The following is a 23,438-nucleotide window of genomic DNA, read 5'->3' on the forward strand; positions in this document are numbered from 1 at the left end:
CTTGTTATTTCTTGTAGAGCCTAGTGTGGTACAGCCAAGAGAATGTAATGGAATGATTAAGAATAGTTAGGCATTTAGACTTCCAGTTTGAACGCTGGCTCAAGAATCTACATTTTGACTTGGAGCATGTTATTTTTCTCTAAAATTTAGTTTTCTGTAAAATGGGAAGTAATAAGTAATAGTACCTGTTCAGATGCTCTTTAAGGGGCTTAAGATAATTGATGTGAATGTCTCAGCAATAGCAAGTTCTTGATAAATACTAGCTATTATGTATTCAGTGTTTACCTGTATTTTTATTATTTCCCAGGCCTTAGGGCTTCGTCAAAACAATGGGTGTGTTCTTGACTAGGGTCTCAATGGGCTTACCAGAAGGGTTTCCTCTCAGAACAGATTGCCCTGAGATCTGCTCTTGAAGCCCTTGAGGTTTGAGGATCAGAGGTGGAGGGGAGGAATGCTTGTAGTCAAAATCCCCAACAATAGTTTAGAACTCACCCCACTATAAAGATACTCTAGTTAAATTAGTCTTGTTAAGAAATGAGCTATAGACCTTAAAAGAAGCCTGGGGAAAGAGGAAAGAAAGGTGAGATAGAAATGTGACAATTGCTTAGGGAAAGAAATTTATTTTGTTTATGCTGTAAACTAAGGGAAATGGTAATCAGTGAAGAAAAAACATGGAAAATGACAATGGCTGACGGAGTGGCATTCATCCAGCCAAGTGATGGTAAGGACCTGACTGCTGTGGAAGGAGAAAATCTATGAAAATGGAAATAAAAATGGGTAAATGTTGCTCACTCATTCAGTAAATATTTGCTCAGTCCCTACTATGTGTCAGGCACTAAAGCAGCCGTGGGCAAACTACGGCCCGCGGGCCGGATCCGGCCCACTTGAAATGAATAAAACTAAAAAAAAAAAAAAAAAAGACCGTACCCTTTTATGTAATGATGTTTACTTTGAATTTATATTAGTTCACACAAACACTCCATCCATGCTTTTGTTCCGCCCCCCGGTCCAGTTTAAGAACCCATTGTGGCCCTCGAGTCAAAAAGTTTGCCCACCCCTGCACTAAAGTAATGGATCAGGTATCAGGGAAGAATAAGAAAGATGTCTAGGATGATTTCTGGCTTTGGTGACTAAGGATACTGATGCTTTGATTAACTGACATAACATAGGAGGTACAGGTTTGGGGAAAGATGTTCGTTATGTTGTTTTTGAGGTACATTTGGACATCCAACATGAAAACAAGTCAGGACTAGGTATTCTATCATCAACTTAGAAACATGAACTTATTCTGTTCCTTAAAACCATAATTGTTAATGAAGACATCCTCAGAGAACAAATGGAATGAGATCAACCTGTTGAGGACAAAACTCTGGGTAATGCTAATGGGTAAACTCTGGGTAAGGGGAGAATTGAGGTGAAGAAGTCAGGTAGATGTCTAAAGTCTCAGAAAGAAGTAGGGATGATTTCTTGCTTTGAACAAAAGGAAAGGGAAGGATGAGTGCATTTGGAAATAAAGCCCGAATGCTGTTATTTTCTTGGTGAAATCGGAAATTAAGCCATCATCAGGGAGTGATATCAGAAGGAAAGCAAAAGAAGATGGGAGGCCCAAGAACAATGGTGCATGGTAAGAAAGCAGTTGTTGAGTAAGAGAACTGATCAGTACTGACTTTCAAATGAGTTCGAAAATCATGAATTTACAATAAGCCAACCAAAGAAAGTATCTATTTTTTCAGCCTTGAGAAAGCAGGACTAAAACAGATTGTTGGATTCTTTTAAGATTAGGGATTGTTAGTGGGTGTGCGAGAAGGGCGGGCGGGGGGGGGGGGGGCGGAGGATTTTGAAACAGTTTAAAAATCTAAAGATGAAGACAAGAGAGGTGACAGGCATACATTGGGGGATATAGACATGGTTATGAGGGAATTGGAGGGAAGAGAGAGTGGTCAAAGGAGGAAACCTGTTTCAGAAATGACATGAATTGTTAGTGTATTGGCACTTTTTAAAAATAACTTCAATATGGCAAACAGCTGTCTAGGGCTGTTCAGTACTGACGCTACAGTTATTTCTTTGCATCCCTTAAATTTACTTTTTGATTTGCCAAAGTATTGAAAGCTTTGTCATATCAGTAAAATAAAGATTAACTTCAGTTTTCTGATTTTTAAATTAATATCTATTTCAGCAAATGAATACATACGCATAGTTTGAAAACTAAACTAGCATCGTAAAGCTAAGTAACAAAATACAGTGGTTTTAGGCCTCACGTGTACCCACTTTCCCCAGTCCTTTTTCTCAAAGATAAACTTGTTACCCTTAGCTATTTTGCCATTTATAAACCTTCACATTTCTAAATATAAAAAAAATGCATATATTGGTATTTTTTAAATCCATTTTAGACATCATCTACTTGTCTTTTTGTATGACGAGCGTTGAGTTCTTTGCCATTTGTCTCTTTCACACACACACTCCTCCCAATGTAGTTGTTACAATTTTTAGTTAATTCAGTATTCAATATTTCCATTATTATACCTTTACAAATATTGTTCACCACTGAAAGTTGTGTTATTTAATCATGATTTTCTTCATTGTTTAAGAACAATAAGCTTTATTTTTTAGAACTGTATGATGATCCTGACGCTTACCTTTGCTTCTCCCCCCTGAGTTGTGTCTCCTGTTCTCTCCATCCCATGTTTCCTTCTTTCTTGATCTATTCCTCATTTTGGTGGATATACAGAGTCCTGAAAATGGTTACATGGAAACCATACTTTTGGGACTATTTTACCTTAGTCCTTGATAGGTAATTTAGCTGAGCATGTATTGAAAAACATTTTCTCTAGAATTTTGAAGACATTGCTCTATTGCCTTCTAGCTTCCAGTGTCACTGATGAGAATTCCAAAGCCATTCTGGTCTTTTTTATATGGCCTGTTCTTCCATCCTCACAGACTGTAGGATCTTTTATCCGTTCTGAAGTCCCACAGAGATTTGCTGAAGTGTACATCTGCTTTCATCCTGTGTGGGTGCTTCAGTCTGGAAACATGACATTCAGTTCTGGAAATCGAGTTAGTTCACTCATGATTTCCTCCCTCTGTATTCTCTGTCTTCCCTTTCTGGAAGTTCCCCCCCTCCCCCGCCCTTTTTTTTAAAAAAAATTTGGATAGTGGATGTCCTGGACTGCTGCTCTTAGTTTTCTTTGCTCTTTTCCATCTCTGTCATTTGGTTCTATTTTCTGAGTGTACTTTGTTTTCTGAATGTTTCTATTTTAAAATAGATTCTTATTTTATCTTTTTAAAAATTATATTCGTATTGATTTCAGAGAGGAAGGGAGGAGAGAGAGAAGAAACATCAATGATGAGAATCATTGATCACCTGCCACCTGTATGCCCCACACCGGGGATTGAGTCTGGAACCCGGGCATGTGCCCTGACCAGGAATCGAACTGTGACCTCCTGGTTCATAGATCAACTCTCAACCACTGAGCCACACTAGTCCGGCTTATTGTTTCTGTTTGTTTGTTTGTTTGTTTGTTTGTTTGTTTGTTTTAAATTCTCACCTGAGGATATTTTTTCCATGGATTTTTAGAGAAACTGGAGAGGGGGAGGGAAGAGGGGGAGAGACACATCAATATAAGAGAGACACATTGATTGTGTTGCCTCCTGCATGCGTCCTGACTGGGGCCATGGTTGAAACCTGCAGTCCAGGTACATGCCCTTCACCAGGATATAGAACCGAGATCCTTCAGTGCCCAGGTCAACTCTCTAACCATTGAACACACCAGCCAGGGCAGCTTCCTGTTGTTTTATAGATGCAGTGTCTTCCTCTCTCTCTCTGAGGATATTATTAATAGTTTACTTTTCAAAGTTTTTCCTCCCTGTTTGTTTCCTCAAAAAAATTTCTTCCACGTTGGTCTTTCTTCCATGTCAGATGCTTTCCTGAGATATATGTTAATCTTTGGATGTGTCCTCATAGTTAACAGTGGGAATTGAAAGCTGATTAGAAGCTCTGGCTGTAGACATGGGCCTGCCAGATTTTAGTGTCACTGAAAAGTGATCTCATTGGGCTGTTTGTAGGGAATTTCCAGGGTTGTTCGCTCTAGATTTTTCCTCTTGGGCTGGTCACATTTCCCAGAGAATACTTCTCCTGTTTCCTGCCTGGAAGGTACAGTTGTGGCTGCCAGCCTCTACACGGTTCCAGCATTGGTCATTGGATATGTATATGGTCACTTACCCCAGATTCCAACTATTTTCTGGTAAGTTTCCATGTCCTCGGCTGGGGCAGTCAACTTCCAATGCAAAGACTCTTTCCCCTTTCTCAGATATGTCCTCCAGAATTATACAGAGTGGGAGGAAGGGATTAAGGGATCTTCCTGATTCTTAGTTTTCACTGAGCCTTATTTTAGCTAACTACATCCCTTTCTCCTGTAGAGGTACCTGCTGTTCCCTGTCTCTGAGTCTTCAGGGTGTTGTACTGTGTAAATCAGGTTGACGTTCAGCTTTCCACTGCTGGCTTAAATTTAGCTTTTTCTGGTTTGGTAAAAGTTACTTCTCATCCATCTGTTCTTTAGCTTACAAAAATATTGTTGCTGTTCTCTCCTGTTTTTCCTATCTCTATGGGTTAAAGAAAAAAAGGAAACAGAAAAAATTCCATATAGTTTTACTGGGGCTGGAAGGAGGAGTGAAATTAGTTATGTACGTTCAGTTTGCTATCTTAACCCAGAAATCTTGTCAGGTTTTTAGACTGCAACATGGTATTCATAGTACAGATACATCAACATATTTTTACCCATAATATAATTTGTTTCCAATTTTTTGTCATCATAAACAATGCAGTATACTTATACATACCTTTCCTGCCCTAAACATATGGAGCTACTTCTAGAAGTGAAATTTCTGGACTGAATGTGTGCCTGTGAAATTAATGGCTATTGTTAATTTGTCATTTAAAAAGGCTGCCCTAGTTTACCGTCTTACCAGTAGTCCTCATTTCCTCACTTCTTTGCCAACACTGGAATAATCTTTGAAATTCTTGCCTATCTAAAAGTTGAAAAAAATGATACCTCATTATTTTAATTTGCATTTCTTTGACTACTGCTGGATTTAAGCAAGCATCGCTGCTCGTGGTTACATGCTGGTTAGCCTCTGATGGTCCCAATTAATTATTGTCTCCCGAGACTTAAGCCATTGTGTAATTCCCTCCCATATTGAATAGTGCTAACCTGTGTAACCAGAAATGATGAAGTATGTCTTCTGAGGGTAGGTGATAAAAAGTCTTACCACTTCTGCCCTGAGCTCTTTTGGATCTTGCTTTGGGGGAAGCCAGGCTTGATGTCTTCAGGACATTCTAGCTGCCCCATGGAGGGTCAAAGTGGCTAGGAATGAAGGCCTTCTGCCAACAATCAACATGAACTTGCCAGGCATGTGAGTGGACCACCTTGTGTGGATCCTGCAGTCCAGTAGAGTGTGGAGATGACTGCAGCCTTGGTGGGCATCTTCACTGTAACCTGAGATGCTCCCAGATTCCTGAGCCACAGAAACTGTAAAGGATGATAAGTATTTATGCTGTAAGCAGCTAAGTTTGGGAGTAATGTGGTAATAGATAACTAATACATATTTTTTTGGTCCATTTAAATTCTTCTGTAAATTGTCTATTCACACGGTGTCCATTTCCTAGTGTGCCGTTAAATTTATGTAGTTGTTCTTTCCAGATGAAATATACATTAATCCTTAGTTACACATAGAGTAAATATTTTTCTTAGTTTATTGAAAGTTTTTAAACTTTATGGTATTTGGTTTACAATAATTTTAAATTTTTATCTAGTCTAAAATATAATCTTTCCCTTAATGTCTTTGACATTTTGTATATTGTCTACCTTAAAGTTTTATAACTTTGTTTTTTTTTATAGAGCTTTTTACTATATATGGAATTCACTTAAAAACCTATTTTATTTTCTCCCAATTGGGTAGTCAGTTATGCATACACTATTTAATATACCATTTATTTAAACTATTTTTAAGATTTATTAAAACTTTCCTATTTAAACATTTATTAAAACTATTTAAATATTATTTATTGAATAGCTTACCCCCCAGTCCCCACCACAGGTTTGAAATATTATTGTTATTTCATACCATGTTTCCATATATCCAGAGATCTGGTTCTGGACTATTAGGTGCCCTTGATCATTGTTGAATTCTGCTCCAGGATCACACAAGGTTTAATTACTCTGGTTTTATAGTATGTTTTGATGTCCTATAGATTAACTTATTCTCTCATTCATTTTCTTTTTGTTCCAACTTGCCTTGGTTATTCATTTTTCAAATGAATATTAGAACCAGTTTGTCAGTTTTCTTAGCTTGTTAGAGCCTTGATTGTATTAACTTCGTAAGTCATTTTGATGAAAGCTTACATCTTTAAAGTATTGATTCTTCCCATCCAGAAACATGATATAACTACTTTCAGATCTTCTTTTATGTCCTTTAATAAAGTTTTCTTTAGTTTTTTTCATATTGTTCTTGCGCATTTACTGTTAAGTTTATTCTTAGACATTCTAAGTTTTTAATGCTGTTATTAATGAAATCTTTTGGTTTTCCATGTTATTTTTCTAATTGGTCAATGTTGGTGTGTAAGAAAGCTATTATATGTGAAATCTATTGATTACATATGTTGATTTTAATATCTGGCAACCTTTGAAACTTATACTAATACATTTTGTGAAAGTTATTGACATTACGATGATGCTTCCTTGTATGATGTTAAATGGGATATTCTTTCAAATTTATCTTTATTGTTGAAAGTATTACAGATGCCCCTCTTTTTCTCCCATTGACCCACTCCACCCTATACCCATCCCATATTTGCTGTGGTGTTACGGTAGTTAATCTTTAGCAAATTAAAGAAGTGTCTTGCTAATTCTAGCCTATTAAGAATTAGTAAGAGATTTACTGATTTATTAACTTTTTAGTAACTGTTGCGATATTCATTTTATTTTCTAATTTGACAATATTGAGAAACACATCAACAGATTTCCTAATGTTTAACCTTCTTTATATTGCCAGGATAAGTCTTATTTGATTATGATGTGTTGGTTTCATAATTGAATTTTGAGTATTACAATACATTCTAGGTAGATTATGGTCAAAATTTCTAACATAAGTTGATATTTAAAGCAGTTTATCATTAAATTAGCTGAAATATATTCTTACCCAATGTGAGGTAAATGTGGTATTTTTAGTGTAAGATTTGTATACCCAGATTCCAGCAGAATTTTATTATTTTGCTTATGTAATTTTTTTGCTTTTATTAACAAATACTAACTATTCAGTGTCTTAAATCTGTACTTGCCACACATTTTTATTAATGTGGTTGAGCAGATAGACCCTCAAGAACACCCATGTATTGAGAGGGCTTGTATATATTTTCAGCAAGGCAAATTAATTATATATAGCTATTAGAATATAGCAGATAGCTTTCATTTGGACCATCTGTCAGATCTTCATGGACCCACACATCTCTGCCTCTTTAACCCAGCTGGTCAATAAGTAAACCACACCAGACAAAAACAGATGTGCCAGGCTACTAGCAGACTGCTTTGGAAGGATGGTGTAGAAAGCATCTTTTTTTTTTAAATATATTTTATTGATTTTTTACAGAGAGGAAGGGAGAGAGATAGAGAGTTAGAAACATCGATGAGAAAGAAACATCGATCAGCTGCCTCCTGCACATCTCCCACTGGGGATGTGCCCACAACCCAGGTACATGCCCTTGACCGGAATCGAACCTGGGACCTTTCAGTCCGCAGGCTGACACTCTATCCACTGAGCCAAACCGGTTTCGGCAAGAAAGCATCTTAAAAGATTGACCAGCAAGCTGTAGCCCAAGGATTTTATGATTACTAGAGGCCCGGTGCACGAATTCGTGCATGGGTGGGGTCCCTCAGGGTGGCCTGTGGAGATCGGGCCCCAGCTCGTGCCCCCAGCCTCGCAGATCCAGCTTGTGCCCTCAGCCTCGCAGCCCCACAGCCCCACCTGGCACCCTGCCTTGGCCTGGCACTGCCCCCTCACCTACTCCACCATCCCTCCTACAGGGCACTCAATCAGGGCAGGGCCCCCCCCCCCAGCTCCCTCAGCGCCTGGGGGCCGAGCAGCAGCCCTGCCCCTGCACTACCACCGCTGCTGGTCGCCATCTGCAGGGTGATCGGTGGGGTGATTGGCCCCACTCACACCTGCCTTGACCTGGTGCCACCACCTGCTCACCTGCTCCACCATCCCGCCACGATCCCACTCTCATCGGGGCCCATTGGGACTGGCAGGGCCTCCACTGCCACCCGCTGCCAGCACTGCATCACCAATGCCTGCCATGTTTCATGCCGCCCCCTGGTGGTCAGTGCACATCATAGCAAGCAGTTGAACTCCTGGTCAAAATCTCGGTCAAACTCCAACTGCCTGAGGGGACAGTTTGCATATTGGGCTTTTATTATCTACTAGAGGCCTGTTGCACGAAAAGATTCGTGCAATAGGCCTTCCCTTCCCCTAGCTGCCGGCACCGGTTTTCCTCCGGCACCCGGGACCCAGGCCTTTGCTCTGGCCAGAGCCACCTTCAGTCTTCGCTCTGCTGCTTCGCGCCTGCGTATGCAAATTAACCGCCATGTTTGTTGGCGGTTAATTTGCATATCTTGCTGATTAGCCAATGGGAGGCGTAGTGAAGGTATGGTCAATTTCAATCTTTGTCTATTATTAGATAGGACTAGAGGCCCCATGCACAAAATTCCTGCATGGGGAGTGTTCCCTCAGCCCGGCCTACACCCCCTCACAATGCGGGACCCCTTGGGGGATGTCCAACTGCCTGCGGGATCGGGCCTAAACTGGCAGTTGGACATCCTGCTTGCAATCTGGGACTGCTGGCTCCTAATCGCTCACCTGCCTGCCTGCCTCATCACCCCTAACCACTCCCCTACCTGCCTGATCACCCCTAACTGCTCACCTGCCTGCCTGATCACCCCTAACCGCCTCTGCTCGGCCCCTGCTGTGGCAGCTTCATCTGGAAGGATGTCTGGAATGACGTCCGGAAGATTGTTTGGCTGTCCAGTCTAATTATCACAGACCGGACATCCTTCCAGCTCTATAATAATAAAAGCATAATATGTTAATTAGGTCAGATGTCCTTCCGGATGACCTTCAGGATGAAGCAGTGACAGTGGCAACAGGGGCCAGGGTCCAAGGCAGCTGTGGTGGGGCGGGGTGGGGGGCTGAGCTGAGCCCCTTGCATGAATTTTGTGCCTCGGTCCTCTAGTATAGGATAATAGTGGGTTACATTACTCACTGAGACTTTAATAATCTGTTTGAACCAATCTTGAAATTCTTTTGGGGCCTTCTGCCATCAGGAGCCATTATTTTTAAAAATAAAAAAACAAACACTACTTCTTAGTCCTTTTAAATCTTATTGCACATAACACTTCCTTGTGGAGTTGTCAGGAGTTTTCAATGAGACATGGTATGCAATGGCATAGTAAAATACCTGCTGCATTCCATTGGTTTCGTAGAGATGAGTATTTAAATTTATAATAATAAAAGTGTAATATGCTAATTAGACCAGAGGTCCTTCCAGATGAAGCCAGGGCTGGGAGGGAAGCCCGGGTCCCAGGTGCCAGAGGAAAGCCGGTGCTGGCAGCCGGGGGAAGGAAGGCCTACAATTGCATGAATTTTGTGTATTGGGCCTCAAATGTTTATATAAAGCTTTCAAGAAAAATGTGCTAGGCCCTAACCGGTTTGGCTCAGTGGATAGAGCATTGACCTGCGGACTGAAGGGTCCCAGGTTCGATTCTGGTCAAGGGCATGTACTTTGATTGTGGGCACATCCCCAGTGGGGGGAGGGGGTGTGTGCAGGAGGCAGCTGATGGATGTTTCTCTCTCATCGATGTTTCTAACTCTATCCCTCTCCCTTCTTCTCTGTAAAAAATCAATAAAATATATTTTTTAAAAAAGAAAAATGTGCCAGGCAATATGGCAAGCAGGGAATAACGTGGTGTGTGTGTGTGTGTGTGTGTTTTAAGGGTACTTTCCCCAAAACTTAGTGGCTGAGGGAGATAAATAAATCACACAATACAGTGTGATAGTCACCAGAGGATAAGGGACCCTACAATCTGGGCTCCAGACTCAGACAGCATGGAGTCCATGGAGCTATTTGGATGCAAGCGGGCCAGTAGAAGAAAAGAGGAAAGGAGGTCTGGTCCAGGGCACAGCTTTGCTGAGGCATGGAGTTCTGAGAGGCAGACACAAATTGCAAGCGAGTGGGTGAGTAGGGTGGGTCTTCAGATGAGGCTAAGGTAGAAGGCTTTGCAGGGTCCACGTCATGCAGGCTCTTAAATCAAAGAGCCTGACTGTTCTCTTTTCCAGGGCTTAGGGTCTCATCACAAACTTCAGAGCTTTCCTAGTTGAAAGGCCCCCTGGCTTCAAGCACAGAGTTAGGTGCAGCTGTTTGCCTGCAACACAAGAAGCTCCGCAGATGAGGTCACTTCTCTGGCCCGCGAGTCACCTCCAAGATTCTATTCTCTGAGCTCTAAGCTAAGGAAGAAACTCGGAGTTTACAGAGGTAACTGATCACTTCATCTTTCAGATACTTTCAGGTTATTAGGTGAGGCAGCATTTTAGAATCGGAGCAAGAAGCCCAAGCGTTTTGTCTCAGTGATCAGACGACTTTCGGGCTAACTCAGAACGAGAATCGTAGGGAAACAGACAAGTTTGGGTAAAAGTTGGAGGGTTCGCTGCTATTGCCAGCCGAGAGTTAAAATGAAAATTCAGCCAACCAGCACAAAATGAGGAAGCTCCATGCTTTTCTATTCCTCGCGGTCTTGCAACCTGGTCAGGATGTTTCCCAAATGGCAAATCCAGCTCCCGCCGAAGGGCAGGGAGCGCCCGCGGCCCAACCCCCGCGCCCGCGCGGAGGTGCGCACACCCTGCTCTGCAGACTCGCAGGTTTCAGGCCCCGCCTCCTCCGGGCCCAGCCGGTCTCCGCAGACCTTAGGCCTGGAACCCGGGCGCCCGCAGCTCCGCGCCCCCGCTCCGCCGCTCCCCGTCCCCCGGTGCGGCGCCAGCCCGGCCGGAGCGCGCGGGCGGCGGGATCGCGGCGGACCTGGGTCCACGCCGCGCAGCGTCGGGTCCCGCGGGCGCAGGGGGGAGAGGCGGGGCGGCGGGCCGGGGCGGAGCGGCGGCCGGGAGCCGGGAGCCGTCCCTGCTCTGTGTCCGCCGGCCGCCAGGCGCAGCCATGGAGGTCTACATCCCGTCCTTTCGCTACGAGGAGAGTGACCTGGAGCGGGCATACACGGTAGGCGCGGGCCCCGGGGTGCGGGCCGAGGCCGCTGAGTCCGGGAGGTGCCCCTCGGGCCGCCGCCGTCCCCGCGCGGGGGTCCCTGCGCTCTCTCCCCTCCCCCGGCCCAGAGGAAGGGCTGCGCCCTGGGGCGGTTGTCAAGGAAACGGGCGCCTCCTGCCCGCCGTCCTGGTGCCGCGGTTCCGTCCCTCATACCTCCCTGCCCGGCTCCGGGTCTGAGAGCCAGAAGCCAGGGAGTGGGGTCCCCGGACACGGCGCTGCCATGCGCCCGCCGCCCGGCCTCCGGAGCCCGCTGGGCTGCGTCCCTCTGCGACCCAGCTGCTCCCTCTGCCCAGACACTGCTGGCTTCGCGGCGGGTGGATGTGGGCTTCCAAGTTCTGTAGGTTTCATTCGGATGGATATGCTAATTTTAAAAAACAACCATTTGTGGTTATTAGCCTCAGTGAACACATGCGATGCTTTTAGATGGTTTCCAAAGTTTTTTTCCCCCTCGTTCCTTGCCATGAAATGGCTAAATCGGATACTTAATGAGCACCTGTTCATACCTCGGACTGGGGGCTTTGAGAAATGAGAACCAGGGCCCCTGCTCTCCGTAGGGGAGGAGTGGGCGGGAGGGCGGAGACCAGGGCCTGGGACCTTTGGTAACAAGTTTAGTAAGTAAACCGTAGGTGGTTGGTTTCCCAATGAATTCAGACATCTTTTTCCAGACAGTACTTGCGAGAGGGAGAAGTGCTTCTGGCCGGGTAGACCTTGGAAGAATTTATTTCCAGTTGTTAAAGAACTGGAGGGCTTTGGAGAAGGTTTCAGAGGGCAGCCTGAAAGTTCAGATTGTTATGTTACTCACTACGAATTCACTCACTTGCTAAACACCTGTTACACTGATTTAGCAGCCAAGTACGTATTTTGACCTCTCCTCTTCCACAAGTTACCGGTTTTGGTGACAGCCTATTGGGTACCTTGTATTTTCATAGGAACGATTAAAATCATTCTCTCAAAGGGATTTTTAGAATTAGGAGTCCTGTAGTGATTGAAAAAAAAAAAAAAAGTCCAGGGAGCATGTGAGTTTTTAGAATTAAGTAGACTATTGGTCCAAGTGTCCCAAAACAAGTTGGGCTCCATGGTGGTCATTATTTTTATAGATAATACTTTCCCATGAATTAACCTGTGGTTAAACATTCTGTAGCTTCCTTTAAAAGAGGTGGGAGTTGAACTTAAAATTGAACTGTTGGAAGCTTTTTCCGTAGGCCTGAAACCTTGGCTGTCTTTCATTTTTCCAGCTCTCTCACCTCTCCCACCAGCATAGCAGTCAGGAGGGCGCACTGCCTTTGGGACATTCTTTAAGGATCTGAAGATAAGGCTGCTTTGGGGGCACGTTGGTCTTCAGACGCAGGTGGTCTCAGGAGTCTGAGCTACAAGTTAATTACCTCCCCAAATAAGCACTTCTGAGTAGATTAAAATTAAGGTTCATTGGTCATTATTGATTTTCTTCTGTTCGAGCATCTGTGTTTTCCTCCCAAATCTTCAAATACCTTTTTATTTCCCGAATTATTGCCAGGAACGTGCCGGACTCCAGGTTGCAAATTAAACTGATTTCAAAGGAGCCCCCCCCCCCCCCCCCGCCTTTTTGGATAAACTTGTTAGTTTGAAGATTGCTTATGTGATGAGAGTTTGTGTGCTTTAAAAACAAAATCCTAACTTATTTAGCTTGGTAACCATATTGTTAAGTTACCACCTGCAAGTGATATTGTCCTTAGTGAGTTTGCGAAGCAGCTTTTAGATACTTTGTTCCCTGTGAGCAACTATTTTATACTTGTACAACAGCTTATTCATTCAGCAGATGTTAACTGAGGATCTGCTAGCATGTCTCTTGTAGGTGCTGGGAATAGCCATGAGTAACAGTTCATCTTTTTTTTTTTAAAATATATTTTTTTAATTGATTTTTTACAGAGAGGAAGGGAGAGAGAGATAGAGAGTTAGAAACATCGATGAGAGAGAAACATCGACCAGCTGCCTCCTGCACATCTCCCACTGGGGATGTGCCCGCAACCCAGGTACATGCCCTTGACCGGAATCGAACCTGGGACCTTTCAGTCCGCAGGCCGACGCTCTCTCCACTGAGCCAAACCGGTTTCGGCAACAGTTCATCTTTTAAAAAACAGCAACCTGGAGTTTAAAAAGATTTCCATTTCCTAAACAAGAAGTTGGTGAAATAACATATATGTTAGTGTACAAATAACTTTTTACATTAGTGATTATGTTTGTGTATTAATTTAAAGAAGTATATCGCGGCCCTGACGGGTTTGGCTCAGTGGATAGAGCGTCAGCCTTCAGACTCAAAGGTCCCAGGTTCGATACCGGTCAAGGGCATGTACCTTGGTTGCAGTCACATCCCCAGTAGAAGGTGTGCAGGAAGCAACTGATCGATGTTCTCTCTCATCGATGTTTCTAACTCTCTATCCCTCTCTCTTCCTCTCTGTAAAAAATCAATAAAATATATTAAAAAAAAAAAGAAGTATATCGCTTTCTTACAAATTCAGCGATAGGAAGTTTAAAGGAGAAAAAGGTGGCTCTTCTCTCCTGCCTTCAGTTCTGTGCCCTCCGAGATAATAAGCAGGAGAGCTTTCTTAGTGACGTTTCTCCTTATGCTGTGACAACATATGCTTCTTCTGCCTTTGAATAAATGGCAGGATTTTACTATGACTCCTCCTCCACCTTGTGGATCTCTTTAGGTGTCAGTAGGGATAGGTCTGTCTCCTCCTAACTAGGCGCACAGGGATCCTCCGCAGATGGAATGCACCGTACGTAGTGTGCTTATCCAGATCTCTGTGGATGGCCTTGCTGTTTGTTTCTGATTTTTGGCAACTATGTCAGATGTTGAAATAAGACATCCTGTGCATGCTTTTTATGCCTCCTGCTAGGAATTCTGTAGAAGATTAACTGCAAGTGCTGCTGCTGGGCCTGTCTTTTTATAAATATTGCTCCATTGTTATTCAGAAAGTTTATACAAAGTTATGCTCGATGTACAACATAATTTACATTTAAAGAGTGAATCTTTTACCCTTTTAACATTTAAACATTTACTGTGAGCCTGCACTCTGCCAGGTGGGGAATTGAAAGATTGGAGTACGTTGTTTCTGCCCTCAGGGCTTCCCAGCCCATTGGATGGGGAAGGTAGGGAAGGGTTAGGTAAGGAAGGTTTAGGTAGGTAGGGTTAAGGTTATGTAAGGAAGGGTTAGGTTTAGGTAGGGAAGGGTTAGGTAGGGAAGGGTTAGGGTTAAGTAGGAAAGGGTTAGAGTTAGGTAAGGAAGGGTAGGTAAGGAAGGGTTAGGTAGGGAAAGGTTAGGGTTAGGTAGGGAAGGGTTAGGTAGGGAAGGGTTAGAGTTAGGTAAGGAAGGGTTAGGGTTAGGTAGGGAAGGGTTAGGTAGGGAAGGATTAGGGTTAGGTAGGGAGGGGTTAGAGAGAAGGGTGGGGAAGGGAAGAGTTAGGGAGGAAGAGGGCAAATGGGCTCTGCCTGAGAGTATTGTGCTGAGGGGTGGGGATGGAGGTCGCTGAGGAATGCTGACTTGAAATCTGATTAGGTTTTTGCTGGGATTGTGAATTCTACAAAGAGGAAGTGCAGGACAGATGCTCGTCTCAGCAGAAAGGCATTTCAAACTCCCAGATTGTCCAAAAACAAAGGCAACTTCTAAATCATTTTAGTTTACAAAGAAACAAGAGAGGATATTGTAACAAAATACCGATGAAGTCAAATATTACTTCATGGGAAGGTTATTCTCTCCACACCAAGCTCCCCAGCCCCCACCCCCAGTTTATTTCTTTAATATCTGTTTCCCTGCTAGGCTCTGAGCGCCTCGAAACTAGGACAGTGTCTGTCCCCACTGCTGTGCCCCAGTGCAGGGCCTATCCCACAGCAAGAATGATACCTGCCTGCGGAATAAATAGTGAATGATCGAGTCTTTTGATAGAAGAAAATCGGCAGAGCAGGGTAATCCCTGACAGAGGGGCGGGGAGGGACCAGCTCACTGGCCTTGAGGGCTACAGAGGAGGATGAACTTCACCCTCAGACAGTGGGAAGTTACGGGAGAGTTTTAAGGAAGGAAGTAACATGATGAGCTTTGCATTTAGAAAGATGACCCTAAAGCATTAATCATTTAAGAGAAGTTTGCAAAACTTCTGAAAGAAGAGGATGAGGGCCTGAACTAAGGCAACTTGGGAAGGAAAGGGGGTGACACAAGCATTCCCAGGGTCTGGTGACCCAATGTGAGACAGCAGGGTGACTCCCATGGGTGTGTGTGTAGGCGGGGGGAGGGGCGGGCATATTTCATCGGGAACCTGTTGAGTTTTTCATGGTGGGTGAGGCCATTTGATTTTAGAGTTCAGGATGTGTAAGATCTGGGCTGGAAATAGGGCTCTAGGGGGTCACTCAGCATAAAAGATGAAAAAGCGTACACGTGGATGTTCCCAGGAAGAGCAGGTGGAGTGAGGAAAGAGGGAGGACTGCAGGTAAAACCTGAAACTTGCATGAGCAAGGAATTATTCATAGAGCATCTAGAGCAGCGGTTCTCAACCTGTGGGTCGCGACCCCTTTGGGGCGGTCGAACTACCCTTTCACAGGGGTCGCCTAAATACATCCTGCATATCAGATATTTTACATTACGATTCATAACAGTAGCAACATTGCAGTTATGAAGTAGCAACGAAAATAATTTTATGGTTGGGGGTCACCACAACATGAGGAACTGTATTAAAGGGTCGCAGCATTAGGAAGGTTGAGAACCACTGATCTAGAGGGAGAAGTGTGAGGCAGGAAGTGTGAGGCAGGAAGAGAAGAAATGGCAGACACTTTACAAGAAGGAAGGAGCTCGATGTGGCTGAGCGGTTAGGTGAGGATGGAGGATGGAGAACTACCCGTTGGATGTGAGGGAGGGTAAGCAGTCCTGGGTGCCGGAACAGGCTAGTGTTTTCCATTTTCAGACACTGTTGGTTAAAAACAACAAAACTGGAGTTACTGCTTCGGTAACAACACTAAAGTTTGAATATATTAGATATTATTTTCCATAGCGGTAAAAATTAAGGCATTGAATTAAGTAGTTTTTCAGGTTTGTTTTAACTGTGCTGTGCTTAAGTGAATGTATCTTTCTTGGGATCTGGACTCTTACTGATTACTTTTTTTTTTTTTTAAATATATTTTATTGATTTTTTACAGAGAGGAAGGGAGAGGGACAGAGTTAGAAACATCGATGAGAGAGACATCGATCAGCTGCCTCCTGCACATCTCCCACCAGGAATGTGCCCACAACCAAGGTACATGCCCTTGACCGGAATCGAACCCGGGACCCTTCAGTCCGCAGGCCGACGTTCTATCCACTGAGCCAAACCGGTTTCGGCTCTTACTGATTACTTGATGTATCATGCTTTTTAATACATAAGGCAGTTTCATGGATGCATGATATATACAGGGATCATTATTGTTTTCATATTTTATGGATTAAAATACAAAAATAGAACAATATTGTGAGCCCCCATTTACTCATTTCTCACCTTCAGTATTTCACAGTTTTTATTTTAATTCACCACTCCTCCTCATTTTTCCATTTTTAAAAAAAATTCTGGAATATTTTAAAGCAAATCCAAAGTATAATTTCTCCTGTGACTATTTCACTATGGCTATCTGACAGGTGAAGATTTCTTAAACATAACCAAAAAATGAAAATTTACCACAAAATTAGCAATGCCTTTATCTTGTTACTGGTCCAAAGTCTGTGTGCCGGACACATCAAAAGGCTAAAACTCAAAATGTCAGAGCTGGAGTAAGGAAAAGTTTATTGATCAAGAAGGCTCAAACCAAGAAGGGGCGAGACCTAATCCTAAGATCCAGTTTAAGAAGGTACAGACTTCAGGCTTCTTTTATGTCAAGGGAAGGGAAAGTGGGAGGGACTCTTTGTATAAAAACTCAAGCCCCAAGCAGAAGTCCTCTCATGGTGAGCATGTCTAACCCAGGAGCTATTACCTGAAGGTCATGGGAACAACACAGGCTTACACAAGAGGGAGTCACAGAGACCAAGCACTTCCCTGTTGCAATATAATCACAGTGCTAACTGTTTTTGCTATTCTTAACATTACCACAATGCAGATATTGCCTTGGCATTAACAATGACCTGCAAGAAGTATTATTATTGCCATTTCACATTTGTGAGAATGAGACTGGGAGGGTGAGGTAGGGGGCCTGGCTACCTGAGAGTGGCCCTCCTCTCTCTGTTTGCTTTCATCCTCAGAGTAGCTTCCACCAGGTGAAAAAAAATGATAACAAGCTGCAGATTAAAAAACAATTTTTAAAAATATTATGACATCTAGAGGAAGAGAGGAAGGACATTTTCCCCCCAGAAGCTCTGAACAAATGCATGTCTCTTCATCTCTCATGATCCCAGGTTGGTTTCTTAACTGACCTGCCGCCAGGGGAATCCTGTATGCTGATTGGCTGAGGCTAGGGCTACCTGAACCAATCACCATGGCAAGGATAGGTTAACCAGAGAGAGTTAAAATAGTTAGAGGGCATCTGGAGCTGGGAAGGAGGTCAGTCATTCCTGCCACTTAACTCTATAGACACTACAGTGGGAGAAGGTCAGAAGGGCAGTGAGGGCACAATGTCCACACAGCACCTTTCAATCACCCATTGTAAGCGTCTGCAATGAAGGAGCCCTTTGTGTAGCAAACACAAAGCTGGCATGCTGCCTCACCCATGGTAAGCACACAGCATAAGTGAACATTAAATCCATGCGGAGTGATTAAATCTAACATTTGTAAGCTATGTTGCTTAAGGACAAGAAATACAGTTTGAAAATATTCTTGAACATTAACACACAGAATACTCTATTCCCTTAAAAATCGAAATAGGTACAAGAGGATTGGATTTTGTGCAAATATGGTGCTTAGAAATTTGGGGACAGAAGTAAATTTGTTTTCATTGAGCTAGAAATACATTTTAATCTTTTTTTTTCAGTAGTTTTTACTTTGTGATTGACCCATTCTTTTAATATAAACTTTTTAAAAACATATATTTTATTGATTTTTTTATAGGAAGGAAGGGAGAGGGATAGAGAGTCAGAAACATCCATGAGAGAGAAACATTGGATCAGCTGCCTCCTGCACACCCACACTGGGGATCTGCCTGCAACCAAAGTACATGTCCTTGACCAGAACCGAACCCTGGACCTTTCAGTCCGCAGGCCGATGCTCTATCCACTGAGCCAAACCGGCTAGGGCTTAATATAAACTTTTAATATTGAAATAATTTTAGATTTGCAGAACAACTGCATGGTTGGTCATGAGAGTTCCTATATACCCTTCGCCCAGTTTCCCCATTGTTAACATGACGCATTACCGTTGTAATGTCACAACAAGGAAACGAGCATGGTACATTACCATTCCCTGAGCTCCAGACTGTATTTGAATTTAACCAGTTTTTCCACTAATGCCCCTTTTCTGTCCCCAGATCTGATCCAGGATACCACATGGCATTGTTTCCTCTGCTTTGATGTGAGTTAGTAGTCCAAATCATAGCACACTGTCTCAAAAATGGGGCAAGCCAAATAAAATAGTGTTTACCTCAGATGCTTCCTGGGTAAGATTTGCCAGTTGGCAAAAGCCTATTTATGTGATTCCACCAGTTTATGACAGAAGCTGACACAGCCTCCAGGTGAAGGGCACAGGCTATGAACTCAGGCTGTCTGCATTCAAATCTGCCTTCGAACATTTAGCCCAAAGTCTGACTTGGGCAAGCTCCTTAGTCTCCTGTGTCTTATTTTCCTCGGCTGTAAAAGGGGAGAGAATACTAGTACCTACCTTATTGGGTGGTTTGAGGATTAAATGTGATTATTTTTGCAAAGCACAAGGAATGGTATCTCTGGCTATGTTCTGAGTCTTATTATTTTGAGTAGGGGCTGCTTTGAAGTTTAATTTTCTTAGAGCTCTTTAATGTGAATTAATAATGTAAACAGAAGTCCAGAAATACTTATTTTATGCTATTTAAAATAAACTCTTCCCAAATACTTTGAAGTACTTCGGAAGTGGCAGTCACCTATAACCAACTGATCTTATTACAACTTTCAAATTGTGTGTATCAACCTGTGTATTCAGGTTCAGTTTTTTTAAGCCTATTTACTACATTTTTTTTCTTCAAAATCATAAGGGCTAATGCACATACGCACATGATTAGGAAATAGTATTATAGACAGCATAGAGATACATATTTCACCATCTCTACTCTCTTCCATTCCCCACTGCATCCCTCTAAAGCAAAGGACCCCCAGGCTCACACCTTGCATTTTTATTTATTTTTTTAATTTTTATTGTTGAAAGTATTACATTTATCCCTTCCACCAACTCCCAGGCCTTCATGGGTTATGCATATCCTATATAATAAAAGCCTAATATGCTAAGTGTCCGACCGTTAGACAGTTCGACCAGTCACTATGATGTGCACTGGCCTGTGCACTCTCACAATCCGGGATCCCTCGGGGGATGTCGGAGAGCCAGTTTTGGCCCGATCCCTGCAGGCCAGGCCAAGCCAAGGGATCCTACTCGTGCACAAATTTGTGCACCAGACCTCTAGTATACATATAAACACCTTGAATTTTTATGCTGGTTTTCCAAGTACTCATTCAGATTTCCATGGAACTTCCTGTTATTTTGCTTTCTGTATATCTTTTCTGTTTTAATTTTCAATTGTTGCCTTGTTCCTCCTCCCTTTTAAAAGTAACTGTTTAGTATGGAAAAAATTCAATATATTTAGCAGTGGAGAGAATAATGACCCATTTACTCAGCTTTAAAAATGATCCACTCAGATCAGTTTTGTTTCTTACTTTTTCCCGCCATTCCTTGCCCGACCTTCCCCATTTCGTTTTGAAACAAATCTCAGACTTGTCTGAATATTTTCAGTTTGTATGTTCAGGTTCCCCTTTTAAAGTGTAATTACAATATCATTATCAGACATTTTAAAATAAGCAGTATTTCATAAATATCAAGCCATTTTTACATTTCCTTCATTTTCCCATGCATGTTCCTTTTTAAATATGCAGTTTGTTTGAGTTGGGATTGAAACTAGGAGCCAGCCATCGAAGGATATTGCCAAGATCTATTAACTCATTAGTGGATGCTCAGTATTGACATTTGAATTTTATCATTCTCTCTTCATTTATTGGCTTGAATACATGTATAAAGAGAAACTTGTGTTCTAAATTAGTTACTCCAAGGTGTTGTTTTTATTTTAAAAAGGTAGAATAAATGCTTGATTCTTTCTTTTATTATTTATTTTTCAAAATAATAAGTTGGTTACCTCCAAAGATCACAAACTAAAGGTGATCATAGAGGCTTCCTTAAAAAAAATTAGTGTTGCCCTAACTTGTTTGACTCAGTGGATAGAGCGTCAGCCTGGGGACTGAAGGGTCCCAGGTTCAATTCCGGTCAAGGGCATGTACCTTGGTTGCGGGCACATTCCCAGTGGGGGTATGCAGGAGACAGCTGATCGATGTTTCTCTCTCATTGATGTTTCTAACTCTCTATCCCCCTCCCTTCCTCTCTGTAAAAAATCAATAAAATATATTTTTAAAAAATTAGTGTTGTTATGAATGTTTTTATTAATGTAAAAATTAAGATTGTTATTGTGGATATTGGCATATTTGATGTAGTTCAATCCTTTGCATACATACATACCTGTATGTATTTTGTCCCATCTCTGCCTATTTTCAGGTGTGGCTTTGTTAAGTCGGGTGCTGTGTTCTTGACACAATATTAGTTGTGTCAACTTACTTGCTTTCTACTATAACAAGGTCTTCTCCATGCATCTTTTACCTTTCCTGCCCCAGATCTGGAATTTGCTTTTTCTCTAAAGATCCCTGGTTGCTTTTGGTGGAAAATGATATTTAGAGCTCATGATCTAGTCATAAGGTATATAATACACATTGACACTGGGTTTGTGGAGGTTTCTAGATCTTTTCAATGGTCCAAGCTAGGGATTTTCAACAGGTAAAATATGTAGTAAATTCAGGACAACAAGAGTTTTTTCCTAGTCTCTTTTATCTTCAACTTGTCTTCTTTCTATGGTACTGAAAAATCTCAGTACTTTAGAGGCTGAGCTTGATAGGATTACAACATCATATGATTAATTACTTCATCTCACATTATACACACCAGTGTGACTTAATTGTAATATCACTACTACCATCAAGAACATGATTACTGAATACAGCTTAAAACATATTTTAAAAAGTTTTTTTGTTCTTTGACCTATCCCACTAGGAGTGTGCAGATGACTGTGTTCTAAAATTACTTGGATTGGTTCTTCTCTTATAACACTAACTAGCTACCAGCTTTGTTTTATTTTGTATTCTTAGGAATTATTTTAAAAATTAATTTTGGTCTGTGTGGTTCAGTTGGTTGGGCGTCGTCCATTCCCAGTTCCATTCCCGGTCAGGGCACATGCCGGGGTTGCTGGTTCGACCCCAGGTAAGGGGCGGGCAGTAGGCAGCCAATTAGTATTATTCTCTCATATCAAAGTTTCTCTCTTCTCCCTTCCTCTCTCTCCCCCTCTTAAAAAAAAAAAAAGAAGAAATCAATAAACTAGTCTTTAAAATTTTTTAATTTTGTTTTATACTTGTGTAAAGTATATTCTATAACAGGTTTGTTTGCAGAAATCTACCTTCTGTTCATGTCCTTTTCACCCTACTTTCTTCCTTTCCATTGAAGACCATTAAAAAAGTTATGGTTGCTTTAGGGTTGGAGGGGGCTTAGGTGCAGCCTTCTTTGATCGTCTCAAACCTGGGTTCCTTTGATACCAGCTGCCTGCACCGTGCTGCTGAAGTTCATTCCCAGCGAGATCAAAGTCGTTTACCTGAGGTGCACTGGTGGGGAAGTCAGTGCCCTATCTGCCCCGGTCCCCTGGGTCTGTCTCCAAAAAAGCTTGGTGATGACATCTCCAAAGCAACCAGTGTTTGGAGGGTCTGAGGATTACAGTGAAACTGACCCTTCAGAACATAGAGGCCCAGAATGAGGCAGTGCCTTCTGCTTCTGCCGATCATCAAAGCCCTCAAAGAGCCGCCAAGAGACAGAAAGAAGCAGAAAATCATACAGCAGGAAATGCTCTAACTCCTTCCCCAGAAGAGGAGGTAAAGCCCTTGAATCATGGGTTCTTCTCCTTGATATCATGTAACTTAAGAACTATGGTATAAAGTTAATACATCTTATGTTACATGACAAAGAGAAAAGAGAGGGAAGAAAATGCATATAGTTGCTTTATATAGGTGAATATGTATATGGATATATACACACACAAATATAACAAAATAAAGGGGGAATACTCATGATAATTACAGCCTACAGTTTTGTAACTTGTCATGTGGTTATAGTTGGTATTTATATGAATATTTCCTTTGCTTTCAGCAAGCACCTCAACTGGTTGTGGTTCTTTACTGGTAGGTACCCAAACCTTCATTCCTGAAGGATTTAAGACGTTAGTAGTTCTGCCTGAATTGGATTGTTTTAAGTTTCCATTGTCTTTAATCACTAGGAGATGTCCAAGGGAATCCCCTATATTAAGACACACTCTTCCTTACCTCCATTGTGCAGTGGTGTCCAACTCCCCCTTCACAGTCAGGATCAGTCACCCTCCAGCCCAGGAACTCCCTTCTGGTAATTCAGAGCTGAAGCGGTCAGATGGCAGTCTTAACTTCCAGTTCCAGGGAATCCTTGTTGTATCTCCTGTTGGAACTAAGACTTCTAGGCCAGCAGAGTATAAAGTCGTAGGAACAGGAAGGAAACGTTTTGCCAGCAGGTCCTGGAAGTAATAGTGTGTGGTGTCACTTCCATTTCTACCCCTTGATTCCCGGGAATCTGGCTGTGGGAGAAACAGCACCATACAGTGGACGCTGACTCAGAGCATATGCAGCCTCCCAGAGAACCTTGTCTCAGCCCTGCAAGGTGTCTCCACATAGCTGGCCCTGTACCTGAGTCTGCAAGAGGCCACTCCCCTGTTCTGCCAAACCCACTGCTGCAGGATGGTGGCGAACATGGTAAGACCTGTGAATTCCCTGATCGTGGGTGGACTCATTGCATCACTTCATTTGCTGTG

General features: G+C 42.6%; 1 protein-coding gene across 1 annotated transcript in view; it reads left to right on the forward strand.

Moving 5' to 3' along the window:
* Nucleotides 1-11,074: 11,074 nt before the first annotated feature.
* The window catches only part of SNX24 (sorting nexin 24), a 131,160-nt gene continuing 118,796 nt past the window's right edge, over nt 11,075-23,438 (forward strand). Inside the window, exon 1 of the mRNA XM_070411488.1 lies at nt 11,075-11,311. Within this exon, the coding sequence (XP_070267589.1) occupies nt 11,252-11,311 (60 nt within the window). The 5' untranslated portion in view covers nt 11,075-11,251. The remainder of the gene's footprint in view (nt 11,312-23,438) is intronic.

Source organism: Myotis yumanensis, unplaced genomic scaffold (genome assembly GCF_028538775.1).
Source record: "Myotis yumanensis isolate MYYU_CA2020_CCGP unplaced genomic scaffold, mMyoYum1.0.hap1 SCAF_4, whole genome shotgun sequence".
Taxonomy (NCBI): domain Eukaryota; kingdom Metazoa; phylum Chordata; class Mammalia; order Chiroptera; family Vespertilionidae; genus Myotis; species Myotis yumanensis.